Source organism: Sinocyclocheilus anshuiensis, unplaced genomic scaffold (assembly GCF_001515605.1).
Source record: "Sinocyclocheilus anshuiensis isolate Anshui unplaced genomic scaffold, SAMN03320099.WGS_v1.1 scaffold2649, whole genome shotgun sequence".
NCBI classification, from domain to species: domain Eukaryota; kingdom Metazoa; phylum Chordata; class Actinopteri; order Cypriniformes; family Cyprinidae; genus Sinocyclocheilus; species Sinocyclocheilus anshuiensis.
The window spans coordinates 272413-300310 of record NW_015552865.1 but is presented as its reverse complement, the minus strand read 5'-3'; the positions used below and the strand labels follow the sequence as shown (position 1 = coordinate 300310).

The 27898-nt window shown below is 37.7% G+C and overlaps 1 protein-coding gene across 1 annotated transcript in view; it reads right to left on the bottom strand.

The window, feature by feature from the left end:
* Nucleotides 1-610: 610 nt before the first annotated feature.
* Nucleotides 611-27898, bottom strand: part of LOC107668159 (metabotropic glutamate receptor 4-like) — a gene marked incomplete at its 3' end in the record, with an annotated part of 130521 nt that continues 103233 nt past the window's right edge. Inside the window, exons 4-7 of the mRNA XM_016459955.1 lie at nt 26118-26253; nt 24610-24764; nt 22303-22443; nt 611-811 (exon numbers count right to left, since the gene is read on the bottom strand). Of these exons, the coding sequence (XP_016315441.1) occupies nt 611-811; nt 22303-22443; nt 24610-24764; nt 26118-26253 (633 nt within the window). The remainder of the gene's footprint in view (nt 812-22302; nt 22444-24609; nt 24765-26117; nt 26254-27898) is intronic.

The window sequence follows — 27898 nt, the reverse complement described above, 5'->3', positions numbered from 1 at the left end:
CGTAACCCAGCGGTTGAGTTATTTATCGCGGGGATTTTGCGTCTTTTCTTCACGAGACAGCAGTTCTAAGCACCATCGAATTGATGCATTCTTCGGTAAGCCGTTAGCAGTTCCCCGCCGAACACGACTCCAGCTCGGGCACGAGAACCAGCGCCGTTATGGTGGAAACAGAATAACAGAGACTGGTCGATCACACGTGAATGACTTCTGTTTGATGTTGAATTTTTCTTCTAATGTTTGTTAAACGAGTTTAAATATAGGCAATATGTATAGCCTATTAAAAACGATATAAACAATGCTGTAAATGATGAATAAAGGAAAATAAAGGAAGTTATCGTGCAAACCAGTGGTTGTGTGGAGTATTTTAGAACAGTTTAGAGGATTTAAGTTAATCTGTTAACATTATTTAATGTATGAAGTAAAAAATAAGCTAGTAATATAGTACAAATTAATAAACCCATTAGCTGGGTTAAATCAACCTATTATGCTTGGTTAAATAAACAACCCAAGATGGGTTCTGTCCTATATTTACCCAGCACTTGGGTTAATAATAACCCAAATTGGGTTGTTTTTAACCCAGTGTTTTTTAGAGTGAAGGTAAACCGCTTACCTGCTATCTTGATATTGCGGATGTACTTTAGCAGGAGGGTTCCATCAACTGGGTCCATTTTGGAACAGAGTCCCACCTTGCCAAGGCACAGGTCTTTGTGCATGTTGTGGAGGGCGTGCGCCATTGCGTACACTGCATCAATCACGAACATCACCTTTCCTTCTTGCTCGTAGGATGAGTCTTTTCCAATCCTCTCTTGATCTGACAGACAAAAGAAAAAGTTTGCATCAACATCGACTGAAGTGTCATTAGATTTTGACTGAATTTTCACACTTACACCAGGAGAGCAATGGAAGAGACTGATGTTTCACAGCTTGATGCTTTCCACACTGAATGTGTCAAAGTTCCTTGCCACCTCAGAGTCTTCACTAATAATCAACCAATGAGCTGTGAGCTCGAGGCAACACTTTGGGAGATTTTTTGAATTTAATAAAATAATAAAAGAAATAAAACGCATAAAATAATAAAATGTTTTGAAATTTTCTTTACTTGGGGCTTTTCTCATCTAAAATAAAATAAAATAATATAATATAATAAAAAAATAACAATAAAATAAATAATATAGTTTTGTTCAGAATTCTTTCAAATATACAACAAATAAAATTTTATTTCAGACAGATAAAGAAATTGGCTGGAGTTGCTGTGTAGCACATTACAAATAGAAATGGGGCATTCATCAACTGAAGGCCTCATCAGGTTTGTGCAGTGTAGAAAGGCCTACTGATTATAATAACAGCGGTCTACTTTTGTTGCGTTGCAACATAAATGTGTAACTTAGACAGCATTATTCATTTTAGACAAGTAGAACACCAAACTAGTTCCATTTTCCAGGTGTTTCCTTTACTAAAAATACAATAATAATAGATGTAATGTCATGCAATCAAATCATCTAAACTGCTCCTGCCCCAATGTGCAAACACAAATGTCTTTTTTTATAAAATATTTGGAATATAATTAGAATGAAATTAAACAAAACCGTTTTTGAGGGCCAGAGGAACACACTTGCCATTTACCAACTAAGAAGACTTTTCAAAATATAATAATTTAGAGCGTGTTGTTTCTTTAACAAGCGCTGTGCACAGTGGTGTTACAGTTTTATCAAGGGTGATGCACTTTATACAAAAATTTAATCAATTTAATTTTATACACAAATTTATTCAGCTTGCCAGTAACAACACCACATGTTGTTCAGAATGCATTAAGGAAATATTTTGTTTCAGTTGCATGAAAGTAGAGTAAAGTAGACTTTAAGGATGTTCCTACATAAATGAATCACATGGCTAAGAACACACAGGCTTAGTCCACAAAAAAGCAACTTCCTGAGCAATGACTAAACCTGGCTTTTAAACACACACAGGATGTAATTCTGCCAAAAAGTATTGCAAATTTTCATCAAGGTAGCAGCTCAGTGTTCTATCATCTTATCATATAGATAATGGATACATATCGAATTGTGTTAAGACTTCTAATCTGAGTTGTATAACCATTCTGGGGTGTAAGGATGGTCTGAAAAGGGCACATTATAAATCTCATCAAGCTCTCTTCACAAGTATGACACCGTTTTAAATGTCTAGTTGCGACGGATATTCATTTGAGATACTATTAGAAAGTGTAAAGAAGCATCATCCTGGCATTTTTGTCATAAATGTTTTAGTATTAGGCCTAAAACATTGTTGTGCCAACTATGATTTAATTAAAAAAATTATATTCAGGCACAGCTTTGGTCATGAATAGTAATTATGTTATGTGAGTCGCTGAAAGGCAAGTTATTTATGTAATATATATTCTTATGTAATAGCAATTCATAAACCAAGTTAAAAAATAAAAATAGAATAAATAAATGAATTAATAAAATAATTTATAACAATAAAACATTTATCAATCACTTTATTTTTTAAATAAATATTCATATAGTCATTTAATTAATATGCATACTTAAAAACTTAAATGTATACTTAAAATTAATTGATTGGCATCCCTAAAAATAAAATAAAATAATTTAAAATATATAAAAAATAATCAAATATCTACAATGTGCCACAAGTTCTCATCTCACATGTTCAGATATCCATGTCCCATATCTTGCTCTTCATGCCACGGATAAATGAAAGAGGTCTGGTAACACACGAGGGTGGAATAATAGACAGGGAGACAGCAAGCAAGATTAATTATCTCTCAGCGCTCATATAATCATGCCAGACAGCTGTATATTCATTAGAGCTGGAGTTGCTCAGCTTGGGGTTTTTTGTAAGGTCTTAATTGCAAAGGAGCTGTTTCAATTATGACCCTGCCAGAACAAACCGGGGAGATAGCTGTCAGATGTCAGGTTGGCAGATTGCAGGGTACACTCTTCAGAATACAGCCTGTGCCATTGTTATGTTACTGCCAGCATTTACAGTACATTTATAGTATTTCAAACAAAACAATTGCACAAACCAAAAGAGCAATCATTACTCTATACAATAGGATGCCTTTCAGGATAATGTCGTTTAGTGCAGTATTATAACTTAGCTTTTTCTCTTTTACTCAATACTCTTTTCTGGTTTGTCCAAGAGAAACCCATCCATACACATACATCTGCAAACCCTTTTTATCTAAACAAAGCCACTCATTTTTTTTTTCTAAAAGCTGCTGTTAGTAAAGTAATGTCTGTCCTATTCTTCTCGGGTTTCTAGGCACCAGCACTTCAGCTTTGCCTTAAACAGAAAGCCAAAAGCAATTTAACATCCTCGACAGTCCCTTGCATCTTGAAAACCCTAAATTAAAGAGGCAGGTTATGCTTGCGTAATTGTTCACCACAAGCATAACTATTGGTGCTGGGAGGGGGGGACTGTTCGAGATCCGCCGTGGGTCTGCTTGCGAGAAAAAATCCATTGTGAATCTCTGGCGCTGGGGGAGGATGGCCAGCCCACATGCTTCTCAATGCTCTGCATACACGCAAACACACACACAAATGCATTAGCACTCTCACTGGCAGATGAACACACACATACATGCTGTTTGTCCTCTATGTGCACACAAAAGTTTACAGATGCAACATAGTCACAAACTCCTCATCAAATAGTATGAAAGCTTCCATAAATGATGATGTTCAACTAGTTTACATTATGTGATTCGAACATGGAGTAAAAACACAAACTAAAATGAATAAATAAACGCAGAACATACATCATATATACAGTATATATATAATTTTTTTTTTTTTTTAGCATGAGGAATTTTCTGACCAAATATTGATTCATTCAATTCAATTATTCTGCATACTTAAAAAATAATAATAATTATTGGCAGGGCAAAGCAGAAAACAACAAACAAATAATAAATAAAGTATATATTTTGATTTTATTTTTATATGGGCATTTTCTCACCAAATAGTGATCTGACAATTCAATTTAATTATTTTGCTTACATAAACATAATTGATTAACAAAACAAAATAAATAGAGTGCGATAATAAAAAATGTTTATACAGTATATATATATATATATATATATATATATATACACATACACACACACACACACACACATATATATATATAAATCATATGGGGCATTTTCTTACCAAATATTGGCATATCTGATTTATTCAGTTAAATTAAATTCAATTATTCTGCATAGGTTCTGCATTCTGCATATTCTGCAAAAATAATTGATTGGCAAAACAAACAAAACAAAAATATATAATAAAAAAGTAAAATAATTTAATATAAAAAGTATACATTTTGATTTTATCTTCATATGGGACATTTCCTCACCAAATATTGGCATATCTGATAATTCAATTCAATTCAGTTATTCTGCTATATTAAATTATGTGACATAATGAACTGACAAAGCAAAAACCAAACCAAACAAACAAAGAAAATCACAAATAAATAAAGTAAAATCATTACAAAAAAAAAATAAATTTTGATTTTATCTTCATGTGGCATTTTCTCACCAAATATAAACCTATCTAATTGATTCAGTTAATTTATTCTACTTATATGCATAAATGTAAAAATAATTGATTGACAACAAAACAAAACACCTGGCCTGTGCATGCAAAATCCTACAAATCCGAAACATCTTCATCTTCATTTTCTCATCAAATATTGATATAGTGTATCTATATCATACTGTATTGAACTGACTCAATTAAAATCTGCATGTATGTGCATATGTAAACATAAATGATTGAAAACAAAACAAAAAACAAAACACCTGTCCTCCAGATCCGACACAGTTACAAGCACAAACTCCTCATCCTACATTCTAAGCACATCCACGTTCCCTATACCATTGGGCCCTGCACCATTTGAGGAATCCTTTCCAATTAAGGGAGGCATCTCAGAGAGTTTGTTGGGGGCTGAAATGTCGGGGAGACGAGGGGCCATGACAGAGTAGCACGCTCGTAACCTGCAGTACCTCATGCTGCTCTGGGGCTTTAAAGACACTAGCTGTCCTGCTCCGAGGGCTCTACTCTCACTGGGAATAATGGCTCTGACTCTCCCCATTTGCCAGAAAAACCTCCAGAGCCTTTTGTCTCACTTAAGTCTCTTGTTTGTGGTTTGTGGACGAGTGATTCTCTTCTCAAAGGGTTTTGTGGAAACTCTGCTGTACCCTTAACCTCAACAACGGTAAAAAAAAAAATCTTGATACAAAGTACTTTTGATTCAGACACAATGTGAGCGGTCTATAGAAATGGCCGGGGTGTGCGTGCTACTCAAGGAGTGCCAGTCTCTGAATGCACTTACTGCAAATGAATTAAAATATTCAGCAGAGAAAGCTGCTATAATTGATTTAAAGGACAGAATGACTGCTTTAGATGTTGCATACATTAGTTTTGGATCTCGGACCTCAAAATCCCTCCAGCAATCAAAGAAGAAGGGTAATTATTTCTGGCCTTTCAGAAATAATTCAGGTATTATTTGTTGAGAGGCTTCAGGCTTTTTATCAATTCAAATCTTAATAGTATTTTACATATACATGAAAAAAAAAACTTCAACAATCTCTTTAAATGTTTTAGTTTGTAAGTCAAACTTTAGCATTTATACAAAGCGACTTCCAATTTCACTTACTGCTCAAGGGCACAATGTTGATGACTCAAGTGTGCTCTTTATAGGGATCGAACCAACATCCTTTTGTTTACAAGGCCACCTCTATAATCCATCCGAAACATTGTTCCAATTTAGGTGGGATGGTGATAATAGATGGAATCTGCATCACCTCTGCATTTATCAGACATCTCTTCTGGATGAAAGATGGGTCCTGCCTTTTGATCAACGCTCCCATGCAAAACATTTAAGACATATGACATCTCCTCCGCCACTCCTCTCTGAGCAACACAAGCCTGAGGGAGGTTTTATAGGGAACCAAAGCACCTCAAGTTTCTCTGTTAAAGCTTGGCAATCCAAATCCAATGAATTGCCCCTGTGGACATCCTTCAACTCGTTTTGAATACCAACAAGGATGTCTTGTGTCTTATTGTTGTTAAAATAGCCCTATTGTGGGAGCCATTTATTTGTTTAAAGCTTAAAAATTAGCTTTCACTGCATGTAATCTACTAAAACATGTAGAATAGTTTACTCAAAGCGGGTTTTCAAACTCTTCCATATCAAGGTCCCCTGATTAAGATGATAACCTTGCGAGGAAACCCCTTCCTAAGATATAAGAATGCATAACACACACACACACATATATATGTGTGTGTGTATTATACATTTCCAAAATTAAATAACTGGCTAAATATTTTAATAATTTGCTTTAGCTTCAGTACAATGAAAATAAAAATGTCATTGTACTTAAGCAAAATCAAAGTATTAAAATATTTTCTGGAAAATATTCACCTTGTTCTAAGTTTAATCTAAAAACTGTGTACAAAGTTTTCAATTAAATAAACACTTTTATCTACACTATTAATGTCAGATGCATAACATGAATACATTTTCAATTTAAACTAAGTTTATTAATTTTTATTTGTAAGTTGCGTCTGCTAAATGATTAAATGTTAAGTGTAAATGTAAATTTATATACCACATTTCACAATAAACACCAAATCCAATGCAGTTTTCACAGAGAATATTGCCTTACAACCCCCAGTGAGTGTATGTTGCAAGGAAGAAGAGATGCGAACAATGAGTAGAGCTTGTGCTGAGGTTGTGGATGGGTACATGAAGAGTTTACTCTGCTGTATATTGCTTTGCTCAAAAAGCAATTTCTGTGCAAATGTTTGTGATTTGACCATCCTTTTCTTCCATTCACTTCCTGCCAACACTGTGCATTACATATGGTGAAAAAAAGTTAAATTTTAGCGTGCTATGCTTCACTACACTGAAACAAAACAGTCTTTTCTTGTAAAATGTACTCCTTTTATGCTTGTTTTATTTACATTTGTAACAGTGTAGCAGTTAACTGCAGGATATTCATGCGAGTTACTACAAGTGAGTTTCTGTGCTAGGTTTTTGTTGCTACTTATACAGGACAGGAGGTGTTATGATGGCAAGTTTTGCATATATACATACATTTTCAGATTTATAAAACAGTTCTCACATTCTCTGAGATGTGCCAATCCAAATTAGCAGAAGATTGTGCATACAAGCTTAAACATCTTATTATGCACAGCCTCATCTGCATATAATTTCCATATGCATCCAGTCATCCAGACAGGTGATATATGTACCACACTTAAATTATAGTTTTAATATAGTTTAAATATTTTAGGTGAAAATAAAACAAAGATACTGATTAAGACAAGTTATTCTTGCATTGTAAGTGCAGTGCAGCGGATCACTGAAAGACCTTGCTTACTATTTTCTTAAACAACGCTGAACTGCAACAGTGTTTTTCATAATTTCAGGAAGGACACAGGCGGCCATCATAGCGATCGCTGTCAGCATTAAGTGGCACAGCGCTGCACAATACAGCACATCTGAGTGCATCTTTACAGCGTCATCACACCTTCATCCAATGATCAGACTGATCCAGACAGCTGACAAAAGATGATTCCACAGACCAATGGTCCATTCGACTGCCAAACTAACAACTCTAAGTGTGCATTAGACATTGATGTTTACTTCAAAAATTTGTATTTATTTATTTATTTATTTGTTTCTGCAATTTAGAACAAGCCCAAGTGGATTTATCATGAGCCAAGAAATATGTGCTTTTGTTAAAAATACACAAAATACACTTAGGATGTCATGGGAAAAGTCTAAAAGCAGTGCATTTATTACCAATCTTTCCATTTTATAGCTTATATCTGAATGCCTTTTCAATTAGTTACACTTGCACTTACCTTAATACATACACATGAGGTTTTGTTCTAAATGTGTTGAATTAAATCAGAAGCTAAGTTTTGAATCGTTCATTACTTTGTAACAGGAGTCACCGAATAGTGCAAATGACACTTTTTGAGGCCGTTTTGTGGGTAACATTTGGGCCACTACACCATATATATATATTCTGTAAAAATAATTCAGATTGAAAATTCTAGGTTAAACCAACAATAAGCTTTAATTGTTGGCACTGGTGCTGTTTTTCCGGTCATTTAAATTTGGCAAATGGAAAGATCATGGATCAAATTAAGCTATTTTGCCAGCAGCAATGGGATAATACATTTCCCCCAACATTTATTCCTTTTGAAACTAGTTAAATGAGGCATTTTGTGTACAATCAATAACCGGGCTAATATATATTTACCAGCATCAGTCAGATGCTACTCAGCTTCAGACAATGTGCACATGTATTGCATTCAAAAAATTGTCAGGAATAAGACTTGTGCTATGCAATTTGATTAAGCCACTGAGTAGCAAGCAAATTAGATTAGTGGTTTTCAACCAGTTCTACTTCAGAATCCAAGATGAGTATCAAAACTGTACAAATAAAATTTCCTTAAAAGCGCATTGGTCTTTTTATAAGTTGCTATGCCTATTTATTTTCCGATTCTATCAATGCACTATTATTATTTGGCTATTTTGGGTCACAACCTACGAAAAACACTGAGAAAACGCAATAAAATGGACTCAAAGTCAGGTTGCATGTCCCCTTACTCAAGAGAGCAGTGAAATCACAAAGCTACAGCAAACAGATGTCAACAAGATAAACTTTGTCCTCCCATCCTCTGATATCACAGAGATCCATCTCAACATGTGCCATCCATAATCACAAGCTGCTCTCTGCATGGAGAATTTCCTGTATGTTCAACCCTGATAAAAGCAGAGCCGAGTGCTACAAACAGAGAAAGACAGAGAGCGAGAGATAGAGAATAGGAATGAGGTAGAGAGGAGGAGAGGCAGAGAGTGCTGAACGCTGAGATATCCAGCCTTTTAATCCGACAGTAACCAGAGGGCTTTTGTGAGGGCTGGAAAATCGCAGCATTGATGTAACTCTGCTATCTCTGGCTGCTGGATCTTCAATAAGCGTGGGGGTTAACAGTCTTTATATTTAAGCATTGCAATCTCTCTGATAAATCAGCCATGCTATACATTCCTGTATTCATTAACTTGCTATCTGATGCATTATCTGAATTCAATTCAACAAGATGCACTGATGTGTTTTTGGAAAAATCTAACACACAAAGCCAATCAAACGTTTACGTCAACGCCTCTTGTTTACTTTGAATGGAGTGACGTCAAGCGTTGCCGAACTGAACTGTGGGAAACTTTTCAAATTTTCAAGCGCCGACGCAGGCGTCAGCCAATAAGATCACCTTATGCAAATACCCTGGTTCAGCACTAGCCAATAGCGATCATGCAACACCAGAAAACTAATGTGATTGGCTGTTGTCACTATGACAGTCACGTCAGCACCAAGCTTCAGAAACGCCCTCCATCAAGCGTATCGACGCAGATACCCCGTGTGAATGTACCGTTAGGGTTGGTATTAATTTTTAAAAAATTTTTTTTTACAATTTTGAAAGACGTCCACCATTACTCTAGTCTTCAACGATCCTTCAGAAATCATTCTAATATGCTGATTTTGTGCTCAAGAAACATTTCTTGGTAACACTTTACAATAAACTTTAGTTATTACATGGCTCTGTGGAATACTTGATTCTGATTGGTCAGTCGCGACATTCCGAGGTATGTTATGCCTCGATAACAGCCGGTAAAAATGAATAACACAGGCTCATCCGGGTAACTGAAGTCGGCGCTATACTCTTGCCAAGAACAGTTTTTTCTTGGTGGAAGCTTTGCGTTTGTTTAGCTAATAAAATATTAAAACTTGATTCAAAATCGTGTACAATTATTTAATTATGTCATCCTGGTATTGCGGACTCACTCTCTCATTTTAAATGCAGCTGCTGCCATTTTGCTACGATTGTTTTGTATGCTGTAATGGATTATAAGATAACGAACAAACTGCTAAGATTTTAAAACATTTTCGTCTTAAATCTTTTATCGCCATAATTATTTATGTGGTGAAATGTTGTATAATAAGTGGTATGACAGCACTGTATCCTTAAATGTCCTTTATGACTTAAATGTCCGCATCGCATCAGGGTCCAGATCACCCTGTCGGGGGTTATTCTGCAATAACAACCGGCTGGATGTTCATTATCCCTTACTTAACGAATTAACTAACAATTAGCCATACATTTGTTACAGTATTTATTTGTTACTGTTGTTACTTGTTAAAGGGGTCATAACATGCATTTTTAAAATTATTTTATGTTTCCTGAGGTGCAATTACAATCTTAGTATTTTTTTTCAATAGAAATGGTCATAATTTAGATACAAATGGTTATTTTCTACCCAGAATTTAGCTAATTTGAATGTTCCGTTGGAAGGGGCATGTCTGCTGGGTTAGGGTTAGGGTACTCTTTTGAAAACTTTTACTTTGTTTTTACTAACAGCCACCAATATATATATATACAGTGGGTACGGAATGTATTCAGACCCCCTTAAATTTTTCACTCTTTGTTATATTGCAGCCATTTGCTAAAATCATTTAAGTTAATTTTTTTTCCTCATTAATGTACACACAGCACCCCATATTGACAGAAAAACACAGAATCGTTGAATTTAAGGGGGTCTGAATACTTTCCGTACCCACTGTATATTGGAGAACCACACCCGCTACCCGGCCGTCGGAGCAGGATGCCGGGCCGTCTAGTCCCTTCCTGCGCCGTGGGCAGAGAGAAGTATGAATCCGCTGAAAGAAGCCTCCGCCCCTTGCGCCCCGGACCGGAGAGGGGAGCGTGTGTGGCCGCCGGACTCTGCCCCTTACCTGGACCCTTCCTTCCTGAACACTGCCCTTCCCTTCACGAACCCCGCAGCACGACGAGGACACCAGATCCCCTGTTTATTTTGGCCGTCCCTTAATCGCCGCCCTTCGCCAGGCTCCCGACAGGAGTGGTGCATGAAAGAGGAGGGGCGCTGAAATAGCCAGGGCTGGCAGTGTGTGATGAGGCACACCTGAACCGAATGGAGCCTAATCACCACCGCTATTAAAGGCCAAGCGCGCCTCTCCTCGGGAGACCGGTCTCTTCCCCGTGCATGCACGCTGGTGTCCTCGTGGGTCCAGGAAGGGAGCATTGAGGGATCTCCGTGCCGCCAAAGATGCGAGCTCCCGGACCCGTGGTCCGGATGAGAACCGCACCCGTTACACGGCCGTCGGGCCAGGATGCCGGGCCGTCTAGTACCTTCCTGCGCCGTGGGCAGAAAGAAGGATGAAGCCGCTGAAAGAAGCCTCCGCCCCTCGTGCCCCGGACCAGAGAGGGGAGCGCGTGCGGCCGCCGGACTCCGCCCCTTACCTGGACCCTTTCTTCCTGAACACCGCCCTTCCCTTCACGAACCCCGCAGCACGACGAGGACACAAGATCCCCTGTTTATTTTGGACACTTTTTTCCCGTTTCTGGACACTTTATGTTGATTTTGTGTTAATAAAAGCCTCTCCGAGGCCTGACGCCACACCCACTGTTTCTGTCTTTTGCTCCTCCCGCCACTATATATATATATATATATAGATAAAATGTGACGAAGAACGTCTTTACATGAGCACTTACTGTATATATTACACCGATCACAGATCATGATGGTCATGAAATGCAATTTCAGATTTTTATATTACGTTTCTCAAGGTCAGTTTGCAAAGTTTTTTGTACCCAAAAAGGTCTTTCTTTACCTAACAGCAGTATCACTCTTTTGATTGATGGACAGACATGAGTTATTCAGAACAAACCTCCTTGATTATATACGACCATGATGCCTGTTGATCATGATGTCACAATTTCAAATCAAATCAAATCAATTTCAGTGTGTGCATTGGACCTCATTCATGAAATGTGAATGAAATAATTTATGTAGCAATAGTTTTCCAAATGATTAATACAGACATTTGTCCTGGACTTATTTCATGAATGGCATCCACTGAATAAACTGACAGCATGCCAATAAAAGTAAGATCCAGGATAACATGCCTTAAGGTGAAAAAATATATGTGTGCTGTTTGTGTTTTGCTTTAACTGTTGACCTTACTGCAAAAAAAGAGAACTCAATTTAAATGAAAAATATGACATCAGATGTCTTCTATATCACTGTTTTTTCTGAAGTAGCACTCTCCAACAGCGTCATCAGCGGATTAAGCTTCAGCGGGGGACCTCCCTTGAGCTCAATGTGTTCTCACTGAGCTCCTAGAGCATGACGCCAATGAGAAGAGGGAATGGCAAAATACTGGCATTGGTTGATTACACCATCAGTGCACAAATCCACATAATCGGGTCAAACTGTGTGAACAGGACTGACTAATTACAGAGTAAACAACTCACTCATTTGGTCAACACCACTTTCAGGCACGTCCGAATCAATGTGAACTTAAAATTACTAGAAATAATCTGTGAGTGAACACTCAGCTGGGTTAAACTGAAGCTGCATCTCTGTGAACCCGCCGAGAGCAGCCTCACCTCGGCCAGATCTTCTGGAATTTTTATGATGGCTGTTGTTGTTTTTTAAATATTATTATTCAATAATAATATTTTATATAAATAATAGTAGTATTTAATAATAGTGTTTAGTATTGGGAAGCATGTGTGTGTGTTCATGATGGTGATTTTAGTTACATTATTCCGTCATTAGATGGCGACAAGAGGGTTGTAAACAAGGAAGTTATTTTTACTTTCAACACCTCGTAAGATGCAGCCAACAAATGCACTGAGCAGCGCTGTCATCGGAAATCACCCTTAACAGATGAACGGATAGTATGACAAAGATATTGCTTTCCTCAGCGGACATTCATACTAATGTTTTATTGTGAATATGAGACATCTGTGAATATTCACAGATTGATCAGATGCAGGTAATCACACTCACTCAGTCCATCTTTCTCCCATACTCTACATAATACAGTGAGCATTTAATACAGTAATACAATAAGCATTCAATGAAGAAACTCAACGTTACTTCATTACTAGTTATATACTAACAAAGTCACGCGGTGACGTAGGCTGAGCCTCGAGTATAATAGATACACTAGCAAAGCCATCGGTCTCGGTACTAGTGGATGACTCCTACGAACATAGTTATGAGGAATGCCACTCACCTGAAAAAAATTAAAGGTTGCTCCTGAAGAACTGCTGAACTGACAGCATGAGGGGTAGTAAAGTTGAGTTTGAAGAAGCGGGCAAAAGTACATAGGGAAGCCCAAGTAGCAGCAGCACAGATATCCGCCATAGAGACTTCTCTGAAAGCAGCCCAAGACGTAGACACAGCCCTAGTGGAATGACAAGAGATACCCTCTGGCAAAGGATTTCGGGCTTTCTTGTATGCCGTAGTGATAACCTCCACAATCCAGTTTGACAATCTCTGTTTTGACACAGCAGACCCTTTCCTAATCTGTGCTTCTAAGATGAATGGTAGCAGCCACATAGCCCTTCAGGTGCTCACACAGGACACAAAAGGTGATCCCTTGACTGGTTTGACTCTGCTGCTGACTGAAAAGCCGCCAAATTGATTGACTGATTTATAAACTGCGGAAGCAGAACTTTAAATAGAAAAAAAAGGATTTGTTCAGAGCACAACACCAGAATCATCCTGCAACCAATGCATACATAACTCACTAACGGACAAAGCATGTAACTCACTTACAAGCGTTGCAGAAGCAATTGCCAACAAAAAAGCAGCTTTTAAAGATATCCATTTCAGGTCAGCTGTCTGCAAAGGCTCATATGGTGGCAGACAGACAAAATCAAGAAGTGGCAAATTCCATCCAGGAAAATGGGGGTTACGAGCTGGTCTCAACTGTCTCGCACCCTTCAAAAACTCCACTCAAGAGTATGAGAACCAAGAGAAGAACCATTAACCAGTACATGACGCGCAGAAATGGCCACAACATACAGGTGCATCTCAATAAATTAGACATTTTTATAAATAAAATTACTGAAATAAATGAACTTTTCCACGACATTCTAATTTATTGAGATGCACCTGTATACCTTCAGTGTGGAGGCTGCTTTGCCTGAATCCAAAATATGCAAAAAAAACTGAGAACTCCAGGAACGTCACAGCGTGTAGGATCTAACCCACGCTTCTCGCACCATGACGAGAAAATCCTCCAACAGGCTGCATAGAGCTGATGTGTGGATGCAGCTCTAGCACTAGTTATGGTATGAACAACAGCAGGCTCACAATCTGTTAAGAGACAGTCGGCCCCAGAGGCCAAACCCAAAGCTGCAGACGGGCTGGATCCGGATGCCAAACGGTGTACAGGCAGTGTATGTCAATGTACGGGCAGTCTTAGACTGCCGTTTAGGTGCACTAGACCCTATAAGGTAATTCAAAAATTCTGCAATGAAATCCTTGCATGGTACCATAGCAGATTAGATCCAGCCGAAGACTGTCTAAAAAAGACATTGGACTGGGCTGGCTGCACTGGCTAATTATCCAGCCCTAAGTGAGCAACCCACATCTGGAGCACAGGTAAGGTATCATCCGGTATCAAAAGCGATACCGGTATCAAAAAGGTATCAAAAGTGAGACAGACGCACTTGTAGAGAGCACGTCAAAGTCAGCAAGAGACGGAGGAGAAAAGGAACTAAAAGGTTCATCATCCATTCTCTTACTGGAACCCCTCCTTATCTTCCTGTGTAATAGCTATAGGTGAGGCAGGCATAAAAGGCTGGAGTGTCTGAAGAAGGCATTTTATCTCTGACATCTCTGACGAAAGGACAGCAACTGTTTTAGTAAGAGAAGCTTCATCTACCTGCTCATTCCATGACATTGCCTTCTTAGATGGGGGGGGCACCGGCAGCCGCAGATGCACAGTGTTTCCCATTCCATGTGGTGGGTTGCTGCTTTGTTCATCCGAGTCTCACTGTGGACTTGGGGTCCAATTCAGCGAGACGGAGCCATCTCTCTGACATAGGTAAGAGGCTACAGTGCAAACACAGGTCCGTGAGAGCCTCTCTCAAATGTTGAATTCCCAAGCAGGACAGACAAACATTGTGGCCGTCATCAGGTAGAAAAGTATTAGGGCACAGCTTACATGTTAAAGTCCCCATGAAATCAAAATTAAAGTTTTTTGGGTGTTAGTATCAATATGTTAGTCTTAAGGTAATCTATAAGGCAGCATTTATAAGATATAAGCATTCAAAGCTTGCAGTTCGTCACTTCCGCCAAAATGGCTCAACGATTTTTTTGACGTCACATCGTACTTCATCTTCTCATCAAATCTTCTGACCAATCAAATGCTCTCTAGAATCCGAAGCGCCCGCCCCCTGCACTACAAACAGACGCTGAAGCAGCTGAGATCGGTCACTTGTTCACAGTGTAGTATTTCTTGTACAGTGAATGACTCGAAGTGCACAATGTAGGGGATAGGGAACGATTCAGACAGTGTAAATATGCTTTCGATTGGTGCAAATGAGGTCTGGTTTCACATTGTTTCACGAGAACCACGGCAGCGCACACAGTCTGATCTGGACTTTGGCTCCGGTCCAGAGACGCGATCGCACGGAGCAGATCATATGCACGAGTCAGCATATATTAAAAACTTTTACAACTACACAGCCTCAGTATGATTATGACCACTATTTTGTTTTACTAAGAGTTTCATATTGAATCCAGGGGGTAATCTATTAGACTGTGGCTGTCAAATGCGGCTTTACCGTGCTCAACGGCTCTGGCCCGAGCAGATATAAAAAAAACGCTATTGGCTATTTTAAAAAGGGGACGGGGCTGCTCGATATGTCCCGCCCTCTCTTCCTGTTTCAGTTGAAATTACGTCACCACATAGAATAATGCTGCGTGTTTCAAGGCACTTCAGGGCACTTCAGGGGACTAAAGGAGGTAGAGCTTTTTCGCATTTGGCTCCCAAACTCTGGAATAGCCTTCCTGATAACGTTCGGGGTTCAGACACACTCTCCCTGTTTAAATCTAGATTAAAGACACATCTCTTTGGCCAAGCATTCAAATAATGCATCTCATAATCTTTTACTGCAGTTATATCTGATCAAATGCACTTTATTATTCTTTAGTTTGGGTTAAACAAATCAATTTTGCTTGGTTGGAACAGCAGCTACGCTAATTATGTTTCTATTTGTTTCTCTGTTTTTTGCCACGGGATCAGTCTGGATCCAGAACACCTGAGAAGAGATGATGCCAACCCCTCAGAGGACCTCAGATGATGCCAACCCTGAAACAACATACAGAACTACCACATTTTGCTATAAGTTTGATTGCATCATATAATAATTGCTGTTAATAGTGTTCATCGTCTGTTTTATTACGTCTTAAATTGATTTTTCCGTACTGCTGGTTCGTCTGGTCAGAGGAGAACTGGCCCCCCGACTGAGCCTGGTTTCTCCCAAGGTTTTTTCTCCATTCTGTCACCGATGGAGTTTTGGTTCCTTGCCGCTGTCGCCTCTGGCTTGCTTAGTTGGGGACACTTCATTTCCAGCGATAACGTTGACTTGATTGCAAAGATACTATTTAAACTGAGCTGGATGTTGACATCACTGAATTCAATGATGAACTGTCTTTAACTGAAAAATGTGTTTACTATTGTCATTTTGCATTATTGACACACTATTTTCCTAATTAATGCTGTTCAGTTGCTTTGACACAATCTGTATTGTTAAAAGCGCTACATAAATAAAGGTGACTTGACTTGACTTGACCTTTAATGGGAATCCAGCAGCAATAGAACTGTGGGCCATGATCACCGCAATAACAGTATACACTGTTAAGTATTAAGTATATGAATCAAGTATACACTTGACAACTGGCCGTCGGATTGCACTGGGGAGCACAATGTATCACAAAATCTGCCTAGAAAATAGCAGGGAACAATCAACCTATCAGCATGGAAAAACACTAGCCACCAGATAGCACAGAGAAGCACGAAGTGTTTCACAAAATCCTTATTTAAGTGATAAGGTTGGTGGGGAACCACCAACGTATCAGCGTGGCGAAACACTAGCTTCCGGATAGCTCCGAGAAGCACAAGATGTTTTACAGAATTTGTATGTAAAAGTGATAAATAGCAGAGGACCGTCACTATACCAACATGGGAAAATCCGTATAGAGTAATAAAGTTAACGGGGAACTGTCAGTGTATCAGCTTAGAAAAAACACTAGCCACCGGATAGCACCGAGAGGCACAAAGTGTTTGACAGATTTGTTTGTAAGAGATGAAGTTAGTGAGGAAGGCTATAGAAAGAAAAAAAACCCACGCTGGCCACCGGATAGCACCGAGAAGCACTGTTCACCAATCTGAACACACAACAATAAACTCAGTGGGGAACCGTCAGTAAATTGCTCGGTAACACTAGCCAACGTTTAGTACCGAGAAGCAATAAGTGTTATCGATATATCAGCAAAATATGGCCAATAAGCAAAAAACCTCTCCAAATCAAATCATCTCGAACTATCGAGCTGGCGCTGCTATAATCCACTAGTGCTTAAGCACCGCCTCTGGCGGACAGGAGGAATGAAACAGAACTCAAGCCTTTATTTAGCGATCTTCATCTCTATCCTGAGCAGCAATACCCACACTAACACCCTCGTTACAAATTCAAAAACTGCAGCTTCAAGAAGCTTTACAGCAGATTTTATGGCAGTAAAATCGAATGCTCAATGGCTCTCATCTGCTTTATCACAGATTCTGACATGCCGTGTTTCTGGTCAGGTGTGTTTGAATGAGAAATGCGTTCCTTCACGGAGTGGATCGGGATAATAATCTGCATAATATTTTCAGCAAATAACAAATTAAATTCTGCTTCACCTCACACAAAACTATTGTACATGTGCATCTCAATAAATTAGAATGTCATGGAAAAGTTCTGTGCATCTTTTCTTCTACACTTTTTCCTTCCACTCAACTTTCTGTTAACATGCTTGGATACAGCACTCTGTGAACAGCCAGCTTCTTTGGCAATGAATGTTTGTGGCTTACCCTCCTTGTGAAGGGTGTCAATGATTGTCTTCTGGACAACTGTCAGATCAGCAGTCTTCCCCATGATTGTGTAGCCTAGTGAACCAAACTGAGAGACCATTTTGAAGGCTCAGGAAACCTTTGCAGGTGTTTTGAGTTGATTAGCTGATTGGCATGTCACCATATTTTAATTTGTTGAGATAGTGAATTGGTGGGTTTTTGTTAAATGTGAGCCAAAATCATCACAATTAAAAGAACCAAAGACTTAAACTACTTCAGTCTGTGTGCATTGAATTTATTTAATACACAAGTTTCACAATTTGAGTTGAATTACTGAAATAAATGAACTTTTCCACGACATTCTAATTTATTGAGATGCACCTGTATTCCATCAGAGAGGACTGCAACTGCAACGCATCATCATTTGGACTACTTTTGGTACCGCTTTTGACATTTTTGCTATAAATAAATTATTGTGATTGCACTTGTCTGTCTGTTATGCTGTACATATTTTTAAGAAATGGTTATGGTTAGGTTTAGAGGTAGGAGTGGAAATAGTGACTCAAAAAAGTATTTTTAATGCTATATTGTTACTAAACATAATTTCCCTGCATGTTTCGGTCTATTAAGTTTGAATTATTTTTAATTTTCGCTAAAAAAAGGTATGTTTATGGTTGGGGTTAGATTAAGGGGTCTAAAAATCTTAATCGTTTATCCATAAAATTATATATTTTTTTAAATGCATTGATGCACATATCTTAATGATATAAAAGATTTGTAAATATTACATCAGCATCAGTCAAAATGTACAAAAATGTACGTTTTGTGCTTGTAAACATTACGTACTAAACAATGAGACCAGGCAGATACATATATATATATATATATATATATATGTATCTGCCTGGTCTCATTGTTTAGTACGTAATGTTTACAAGGACAAAACGTACATCATATATTGGTAAGCTAATTTGATGTTTCATAGACCTTTATAAATAAATAAATAGCAGAGTGAGGTGCAACTGGTATGAAATACTGCATATAATAGTTTGCATATTGTATGTAAAACCCAGCTCACAGCTATTGAAAGGGATGAAAGGCACTGATGTCACAGAATCAGCTTTGATTCATACCCTAAATATGTTTCACAGATCCTCCATCACATTAGTCATTATCGAAAATGTCAGCTGGAATTTGGGCAAATCTGTGGGTGCCTGTTGACTCATGCATTAGCATTGTCCCTCTAAGGCTATATTTACACTGTAGTCTGTCTAGATGACTAAAAAACAACAACGCCTCACTGTGCCAATGACAATGTGCAAAACAGACAGAATTTTCTCAGAAAGCACGGGTCTTCTATGGACAGCATGCACGGCATGCTAGGAGACATTGAAAACTTACATTTAGCATTTTCACTACACAATATCATTGCGTGCGAATAATTATGACATGCTTGCTTGGAGACTACAAAACAACTTGTCTAATCATAACAATCCAACCATGCAAGCTAAACCTTAATGGAAAATACATGCAGATCTTGACTGTTAATCTCGGTCAGCAGTTATTACAGCATTGAAAACACCCAGACCCGCGAGACTGTCGCTATGCTAACTCCAGATTCCACAGCGAATGATAAAGGTTCAGCAAGCCACAGTCGTAGTGGCCTCCAGTTCTGAATCAGTGCTTTCAGACAAATATTACATCCTCCCTTTCAGACAAAGCTGTTAGAGGATGCAACCCAGTTAAAACTGCATTGTATTTCAATGTGTGGTCGTTTTCATGAACTGATAAAGCTGTGCAAACAGTCTAACACCATTTTCATTTCCCATGTGGCATTATAAATCTGCTATAATGTGCATGGCAAATGCCGAATTGTTCTTTACATGAATAATCAAGCCTGATGTCAGTATATGTGCAGTTCTGCTCACATACACTATCATGCCTCCTGTTTTCAAATGTGAACCCCTTGGGTGTAGCAAAAGCAAGCTAGAAATACATTTGAATGCAAAACTACCATAAAAGAAAGAAAAGGCTGTGCTGAGTTGTGCATACAAAAATACCCTACATATTTTGTTGTTGTTGTTGTTGTTTTAAATCAAGCAAATTTAATTAAATTACCATCACCATCATTTAATCACCAATATAGCTATTCAAGAATGTGAGATAAAAATTATGCATTTTCTTGTGGGTGCAGCAATTAGCATAAAGAAAAACTTACCTCTTAGAGTATTAATAATAATAATAATAATAAAAAGTTTACAGTAATAATTGATTGCTTCTGTTGTCCTCATTTGTAAGTCGCTTTAGATAAAAGCGTCTGATAAATGACTAAATCAATAAATAAATAAAAATACTAAAGTACTTCTGAATCATTTGCAACCCATAAGTTTGTAGTTAATTTATAGTTCATAAATTGTAGTCTCTACATAGTACATTAATAGTCTATATATAAATTGTGAGTTCTGCATTCATTGTCACTGTAATTTACAGTTTATTATTGTTTAATTAGCTTACTTGTAAATAGTTACATAATGTGTTTTTATCCTTTGTTTTTTAATTATTATATCTCATTGGGTCTCATGAGTATTTGTACTTTACATAATGTATATTTACTTACATATACACAAAAACATACAATATTTCTGTATTTATGTAATTATTGCACTGTACATTTTTCTGCCTATTACATGTTTTATAGATTTTATAAAAATGTTTTATATACCGTAGGAGTCGGCAATGCCTTAAATTCGCCTTACTAAACAACACACGTTTAGCGTGACTGCCCAAATTAGTCCAATTAAAAAATAAATGAAGTGTGTAACAAAGACTGCAATCTTGTGTTATTCCTGTCCCTGTTTTGATGTAAAGTAGATGTAAACGATTCCATCGACTCCTTCGGTGGGGGTCGACTCCGAAAAACCTGGAATCGAATACCCCTACTATGTCGCTGCTAAAAACATCAATAAGTTTGATTTAAAAAAAAAAGGTTAATTACATGAAAATAATTTAATTATAAAGTCTTACAATAATCATAATAATTATAAAAATATATTGGAAAGTGATGCATGAGGATAGTAGTAACTATTCCTTTAACACTATGCATGCATCATAACTTATGATTAAATGCATAATAACAATAATAATTACTATGATTGTTATTATAATTTTAACAATATACAAAATTTGTTATGCGACACCTTTATTTGACAAATAAATAAGTAAATAAATAAAATGCAATATTTTGTTGTAAATTAACTTTTCATTTGATGTCATTTTTAAAAGATTAAGCTGCCAAAAATTCAGATGTGAGCCCTTGGGTGTAGCAAAAGCACGTAGGAAATATATCGACCGCAAAACTACCATAAAAGAAAGTAAAAGCTGTCCTGAGTGGCATGTTTTGCATCTCATTCACACACGCAAAAAACACCCTACCATATTTTTTAATCAAGTGAAAAGAAGCACTGCATTTAATCACCAATGGCTATTCAAGAATGTGAGGTAACAATGATGAATTTTCTCGTGGGCGCAGCAATTAGCATAAAGAAAAAGTGATTCATTATGTTGTGGCGGAGCAATGGATTTTGTTTCAGGCCAGACACTTCTTGCAGCACGCAAAAGGCCAGCCATTACAAGTGAGCCCACTGACAGGGATTATGCACGGTGACATTTAGAGCACTGCAACGTTTCAGTGAGCCCCCTTTGCTACAGTTGCAAATAATCTGACTTCCACCCTCTGTAGGAGGTCACCGCACCGATACTGAAGTGCGAGGTTAATATCCTGCCCTGCTTACTGGTGCAGTGCAGTAAGCACTGTAATGCTTGGTAGGCTATATGCTGAGAATTAGACGTGCTACCGTAGCCACCCTCGAGAAGGTCTGCCTGTTGAAATCCCTCCTCATAAGATCGCAACCCGCACTGATTGGATGAAACCTGAAATGTGTTGCTAGGAGTCAACCTTTCTCCACAGCCGAAAGGACAGGCTCTGACCAGGGCTGTACTTGTAGCTGACGGGGCCACCATGGGCTGCTCTTCCCCTGAGAGAAGGCTCGAATCAATTAAAGATCATCATCTCTTATCCAATTGGCTGGATTGTATTGGTTCTGTGTGCTTAGTGCAGGGATGCTGCTGCTGCTGTGCATCAGAAAACATCAGACGTAGAACAGCTTTGCTGTGGTATGACTAATCAGACTCTGGTGTAAACAAAAGCCCATTTCAGGCGATCTGAGAACAGCAGGCCAAGTCTTTTACGATAGATTTGGCTTCTCCCTTTGCTCACTTTCTCTCTTTTATGGAGCTCTGTGAAATGGAGTGTTGCCAGAGGGAGAGGGAGAGATTCTTACTTGTGCATTTCTTAATGCCGGATCCCTTCTTCAAGGCATGGCGGCTGAGCTTGCAGTTGAAATTGTTCTCCCAGTATTCCGCAAACCAGATATTCCTCCGGTTGTTCTCGAGTGTGCGGCTGGTGAAGTAGCGATCAAAGCCTGAGGGTAGATCGATGAGATCTGTGTCACTTTAATGCGCTCTGTCAGAGTCAAAGCTCTCAGCCAATGAACTTCAGAAAGCAACATGATTTGACGGAACATTTGCATCTAACATCATTATTGTCTCACCGAGAATGTTCTATTTTGCTATGAATAGTTCACACAAAAATGAAAAATCTGTCACCATTTGCTCATTCTGATGTTAGTTCAAATGAGTTGATATTTTTTCTGTGAAACACAAAAGGAACATTTTTCAAGAACAGTTCATAGTTAGTTACCACAGCAGTCAAGCTCCAAAAAGGACCATAAAGTCTGAACTGAAAAAAAAAAAAGTAAGACACACAAATAGGACTGGACGATAAATTGGTATTTATCAGAAAAAAAATAAACGCACAATATTGATACTTAGCACCACTCACCTGATCGTCTAGATCTAGGCTAAATCTGCATGTTCTGTGTGTCTCTGTGTGAGCGAGCGGTGCAGTTTCATCCGCTACACTCTTAAAAATAAAGGTGCTTCACGATGCCATAGAAGAACTTTTTTGTCTAAATGGTTCCATAAAGAACCTTTAACATCTGAAGAACCTTTTTGTTTGACAAAAGGTTCTTTGTGGCGAAAGAAGGTTCTTCAGATTACAAAAAGGTAAGAAAGAGGTGGTTCTTTAAAGAACCTTTGACTGAATGGTTCTTTGTGGAACCAAAAATGGTTCTTCTATGGCATCGCTTGAGGAACCTTTTGAAGCACATTTATTTTTAAGAGTGTACATATTCTCAAGCATGCATGATGCTCATGGTGTTTTCAGCATCTTCTGTTTCACTATGTGAAAACACTCCACATGAACTTCATCTCCAGAGCTGCTCTGAGAGTTCACTTCATGACCGTTTCATTTTATAAAAGCTATCGGCAAATGCACACTGAAACTCCACAACAATCTTCCAAAATAAAAGTCTGGTTTAACAAAGAAATGTACATAAATTGCATTAGTTACACTATAATATATTACTATTGTATAGTAAAATGTAATTCTTAGAGTAATAATAATAATAATATGTATAATGTTTTCAATTATTATTATTTTTTTTTCTATGTTGCAAGATTTAACATAATACAAAATCTAACAATTTACAACAAAACATTGCATTTTTGTCAAATATACTGTTTGAATAAAAAAACTTATCTTTGTTGTATTCCTAATAATAATAATAATAATGTGTAATGTTTAAATAAATTTTATTATTATCATTATTATTACACGAAGATATTGTGCAGCACATTACTTAGAAAAAATAAAAAATGCAATGTTTTATTTTTATTTTTTTATTGATTTACATTATACAACATAGAATAGACAAACAGTTTTGGGGGGAATCAGATTTCACAGGCTCTAAAATAAAAGTTAGCGTATAGTCTGTAGAGTTTACTTGTAAAAACAAAAAAAAGCCTTTACATGGCTTAGGAAGACTTGGAATAAAGGCCCACTGACCACTTATACTGAGCTTTTTTGGAACTGTGCGTTTTTAAGAATTTAACAGACTTGTCTGCATAAAGATACTACAAAGACGTCTTTTTGTGTTCCACTGAAGAAAGAAAATCATGTATTTAGAGGATTTTTTTTTGTTTTTGAGTGAACTATTCCTTTAACACTATGCATGCACCATAACTTGTTATGCTTATTAAATGCATCACCAGTAGCTAAAGTGTTGTCAGAAAACATTAAGCACACACTCTGGTTCAGAACTGGTCTCTAATGGATGAGAGCAACCACTGACAAGCGGAGGATTTAATCTGTCACTTGCCTCTAATGTTCTGTCGTTTGGGTAGGATGGTGACAGCTCCCTCAGCCATTTCCTCCTGGTGAAGCACAGGCGATATCTTCGAGCCCCAGCTATCTGACCCCACCCACAGGAAGTCATAAAGATACTACAAAGACGTCTTTTTGTGTTCCACTGAAGAAAGAAAATCATGTATTTAGAGGATTTTTTTTTGTTTTTGAGTGAACTATTCCTTTAACACTATGCATGCACCATAACTTGTTATGCTTATTAAATGCATCACCAGTAGCTAAAGTGTTGTCAGAAAACATTAAGCACACACTCTGGTTCAGAACTGGTCTCTAATGGATGAGAGCAACCACTGACAAGCGGAGGATTTAATCTGTCACTTGCCTCTAATGTTCTGTCGTTTGGGTAGGATGGTGACAGCTCCCTCAGCCATTTCCTCCTGGTGAAGCACAGGCGATATCTTCGAGCCCCAGCTATCTGACCCCACCCACAGGAAGTGACCCGTCTGATTGGCTTTTTTTGCCGCCTGCAGTAGCCGCCTGTTAAAAGATGAGCGGCAGTTTCCATAAAATGTTGAATATAGGCTTTGCTCTCTGAGTCACATCAACTCTAATTACTTGTTTGCAATTATTGTCTACTTTCTGTAGTGCTTTGGTGATTCTCCAGTTACAGTAACTACAAATCAATATGTTATTGAAAGGTCAGTATTGACACTGCTCAGCGCTGAAATTTCTAAGCATTCTCCATCAGGCACGGTAGCAATTGATGTCAAAATTAGTCATGCACAACTGACAGCAAAAGCATTTCCCCAAGATAATAATGGCTCAATAAAGTATGTTTCAGGCAGCGCACACAAAATCATTTTCTGTCTTTTAAACAGAAACAGACTTAAAGCGTCTTTGCACACAGTGTCTATCCGTAAGCCGTGGAATGCATTTTATGGGCTTATATGCCAGTAACTTATCAATATTTTTAATAACTGCATAAAAATTCGCCCACATCTCTGGCAGCTACGCCCTCGCTGCAATTTATTTACCTACATTAAACATGAAACAGCATTCACAACTCATTTTACTTGCAAAATGAAGCATTAACTAACAAAAAAATCCGAAAACAATGTGTAAATAGCTATTTGGATATTGATTAATATTAATCAACAATCTGCATTGTCAAGGTGCCATTAGTTGAATAGGAAACAAGTTATTACATTCTGATGAACGATATCTTTGGAATGTCATGCACAATAAAACCAAGAATGTGTATAAAGTACAAAGGGTCAATTTTGATTTCATATTCATGTTTATGAAGACTTTTTTCAATACTTTCTGAATTACAGGTGCATCGATGTGAACATAGATAAACAAGCCATAAACTCAAGGACAACGGCTGACAAACAATAATTAGAGAAGCATGATTAAACAGTCATCCTGAACGCTTAAGCAAGCAACAAATTGAAAAAGTTTGACCATAATTATTCCTTCAAATTAAAACGATTATTATTCAATGGATGTCTAATAGCACATTTAAGTGAAGGCTTTTTGTCAGTTTCCTGAGAACAGCTGGGTTCTAATAGTTCTGATTAGGTACTCCAGGTGCTCAGTGCTGGGGCGTTTTAGACATTCCCATGGGGCAAATTAAACATGTTATAATAGAGGTCAGGGAAATGAGTTTTTCACCACCCTGCAAAGTCCTTCTTGTGTATTTCAGATGCTATTTTAGAAAGCAATACCCATTTTAATGTTTGTTTTATAAACTTTGTAACTCTGCACAAATTAATTAATAGCAGAAATGAGTTTAACTGTTTTATCATATAGCTACAATAAAAGAACTTATGATTTCCAAAAAAAAAAATGATAATAGATGCCAATTTAAAAACAACAAAATATACTCACCTTATATCATCCTCGTTTGCAAATATAATAACAACCCTTGCATTCGGATTTTCTCCCAGTCTCTGAATTATCTTATCAAACTCCCCTGGTTTCGGCTCACGGGGGATTTTCACAGACTGTGAGATACACACACTTCCTGCAGAGAGAAAAAAAAGAGAAAAGGTGGCATTATTATTAGTTGCAAAATATGGAATCACACTTTGAAAGATTCCCCACTGAACAGCTTATTATGAGTAGTCCTGTCCAAACTCATGGCACTGGTTGAGGGAGACGTTGCTATGTTTGGCAGCTCAAATATATGCTGTAAAAATAGGCAACTGTTATCATAAGGAGCTATTTCTACCTCATCTGACCTTTAGAAATGACTTTTGTTGGCGTGACCTATTGTATTCGGGTCTATTCAGATATATTAAATCATATGTTTGACTTGAATAAATCCAGTTACCACACGAAGCACATTTTTAGGTTACCTGACAAAACATTTTTTACAGTGCACTCGAACAGAACAATGTTTTAAATTGTTTTAAACCACAGAGCCACAGTGTTTATACACTACGTTGAAGTCAAGTGGCTTGCTTTATCCTTATCGTTTTCTCTGCACGGTCGACTGAGATCAATAGCTAGAACAAGAAAAAACAAAAAAATATTATACTAAGTATATGCTTTCCTGTAGTAGAACCCAATAAAAGTTACATATATCTGATGCATGCATGATATATGTATATATATATCTAAATATGTATTTCATTTTTTGACTGATCAAAAACCCTGTGTAGCTCAAACAGTAAAGCACGATGAGAACGCATAAAACTGATGAAAAAAAATTCTAAATGCAATGCAATTTGCTGTGAATAAAAGCATTGCCAAATATGTAAATATGTTTTATATATGTTGTTGTTTCCCTCTCTGTAAAAAACATAAAAGGATGCCATCATTGGTAATTATGCTGTTTTGGTCATGTCATATCTTGCCTCGGGCATCTGAATTCTCTCTTCTCTGGCATCTGGCTTCTCTCACCTCCAAAATCCCACTTTACAACTAGTACCTTCAATGAGTCCTGAATAGCAAAAAAGGAAAATCAAATGAATATGATGTGTTTTCCATCTTAACGGTAGAAAAATCTGGATGTTCTACAGAGAAACTTCATTGTTTAGCTTTGGAACCCCAATGTGTTAAAGTTTTGCTCTGCTGGGTCCTTAAATTGCATCAGTTCTCATTATCAGTTTTTTGTTTTGTTATCATGTACTTTACTGTATGTTTAACAAATGCCCTAACTCTTTTGTTGTAATCTTTTGTTGTAGAAAGTCGCATCTTTGAAAACTCCAACAGTTACATATCTATCTTCCTTTCACAGATGCCTTGAATTAACCTCCTGTCATATCAGCAAATAGTCATATGCAGAATAACTGCAAAAAAATTGCATAATAATAAGCTCATTAAACTTCTCACATCCTTTCCGAGAAAACACAGAGCCCTTGTAAACTTCCACACAAATCGATGGTTGCCGTTCCAAGGAGAGGGCGTTTTCAAAAGCGTTTGACCTGTCCTCGCTGAGAGAGGAACACTGATTTGCATCAAAGGCGTTAATTAGACAGAAAAGAGAACCCTCAAAGATGCCATATGGAGAGGCTTCCTAACGGCGGGAGTCTTGCAGTCAGTTGCAGCCCTCTGCTGTGTGCATATGTTACTCTGAGTCAGGAGATATTTTGAATGACTGAAGGCCTCAAGGTAGGAACTCCACATGTCACTGAATGAGACAGCTATGTAGCGGACAAAGTCAC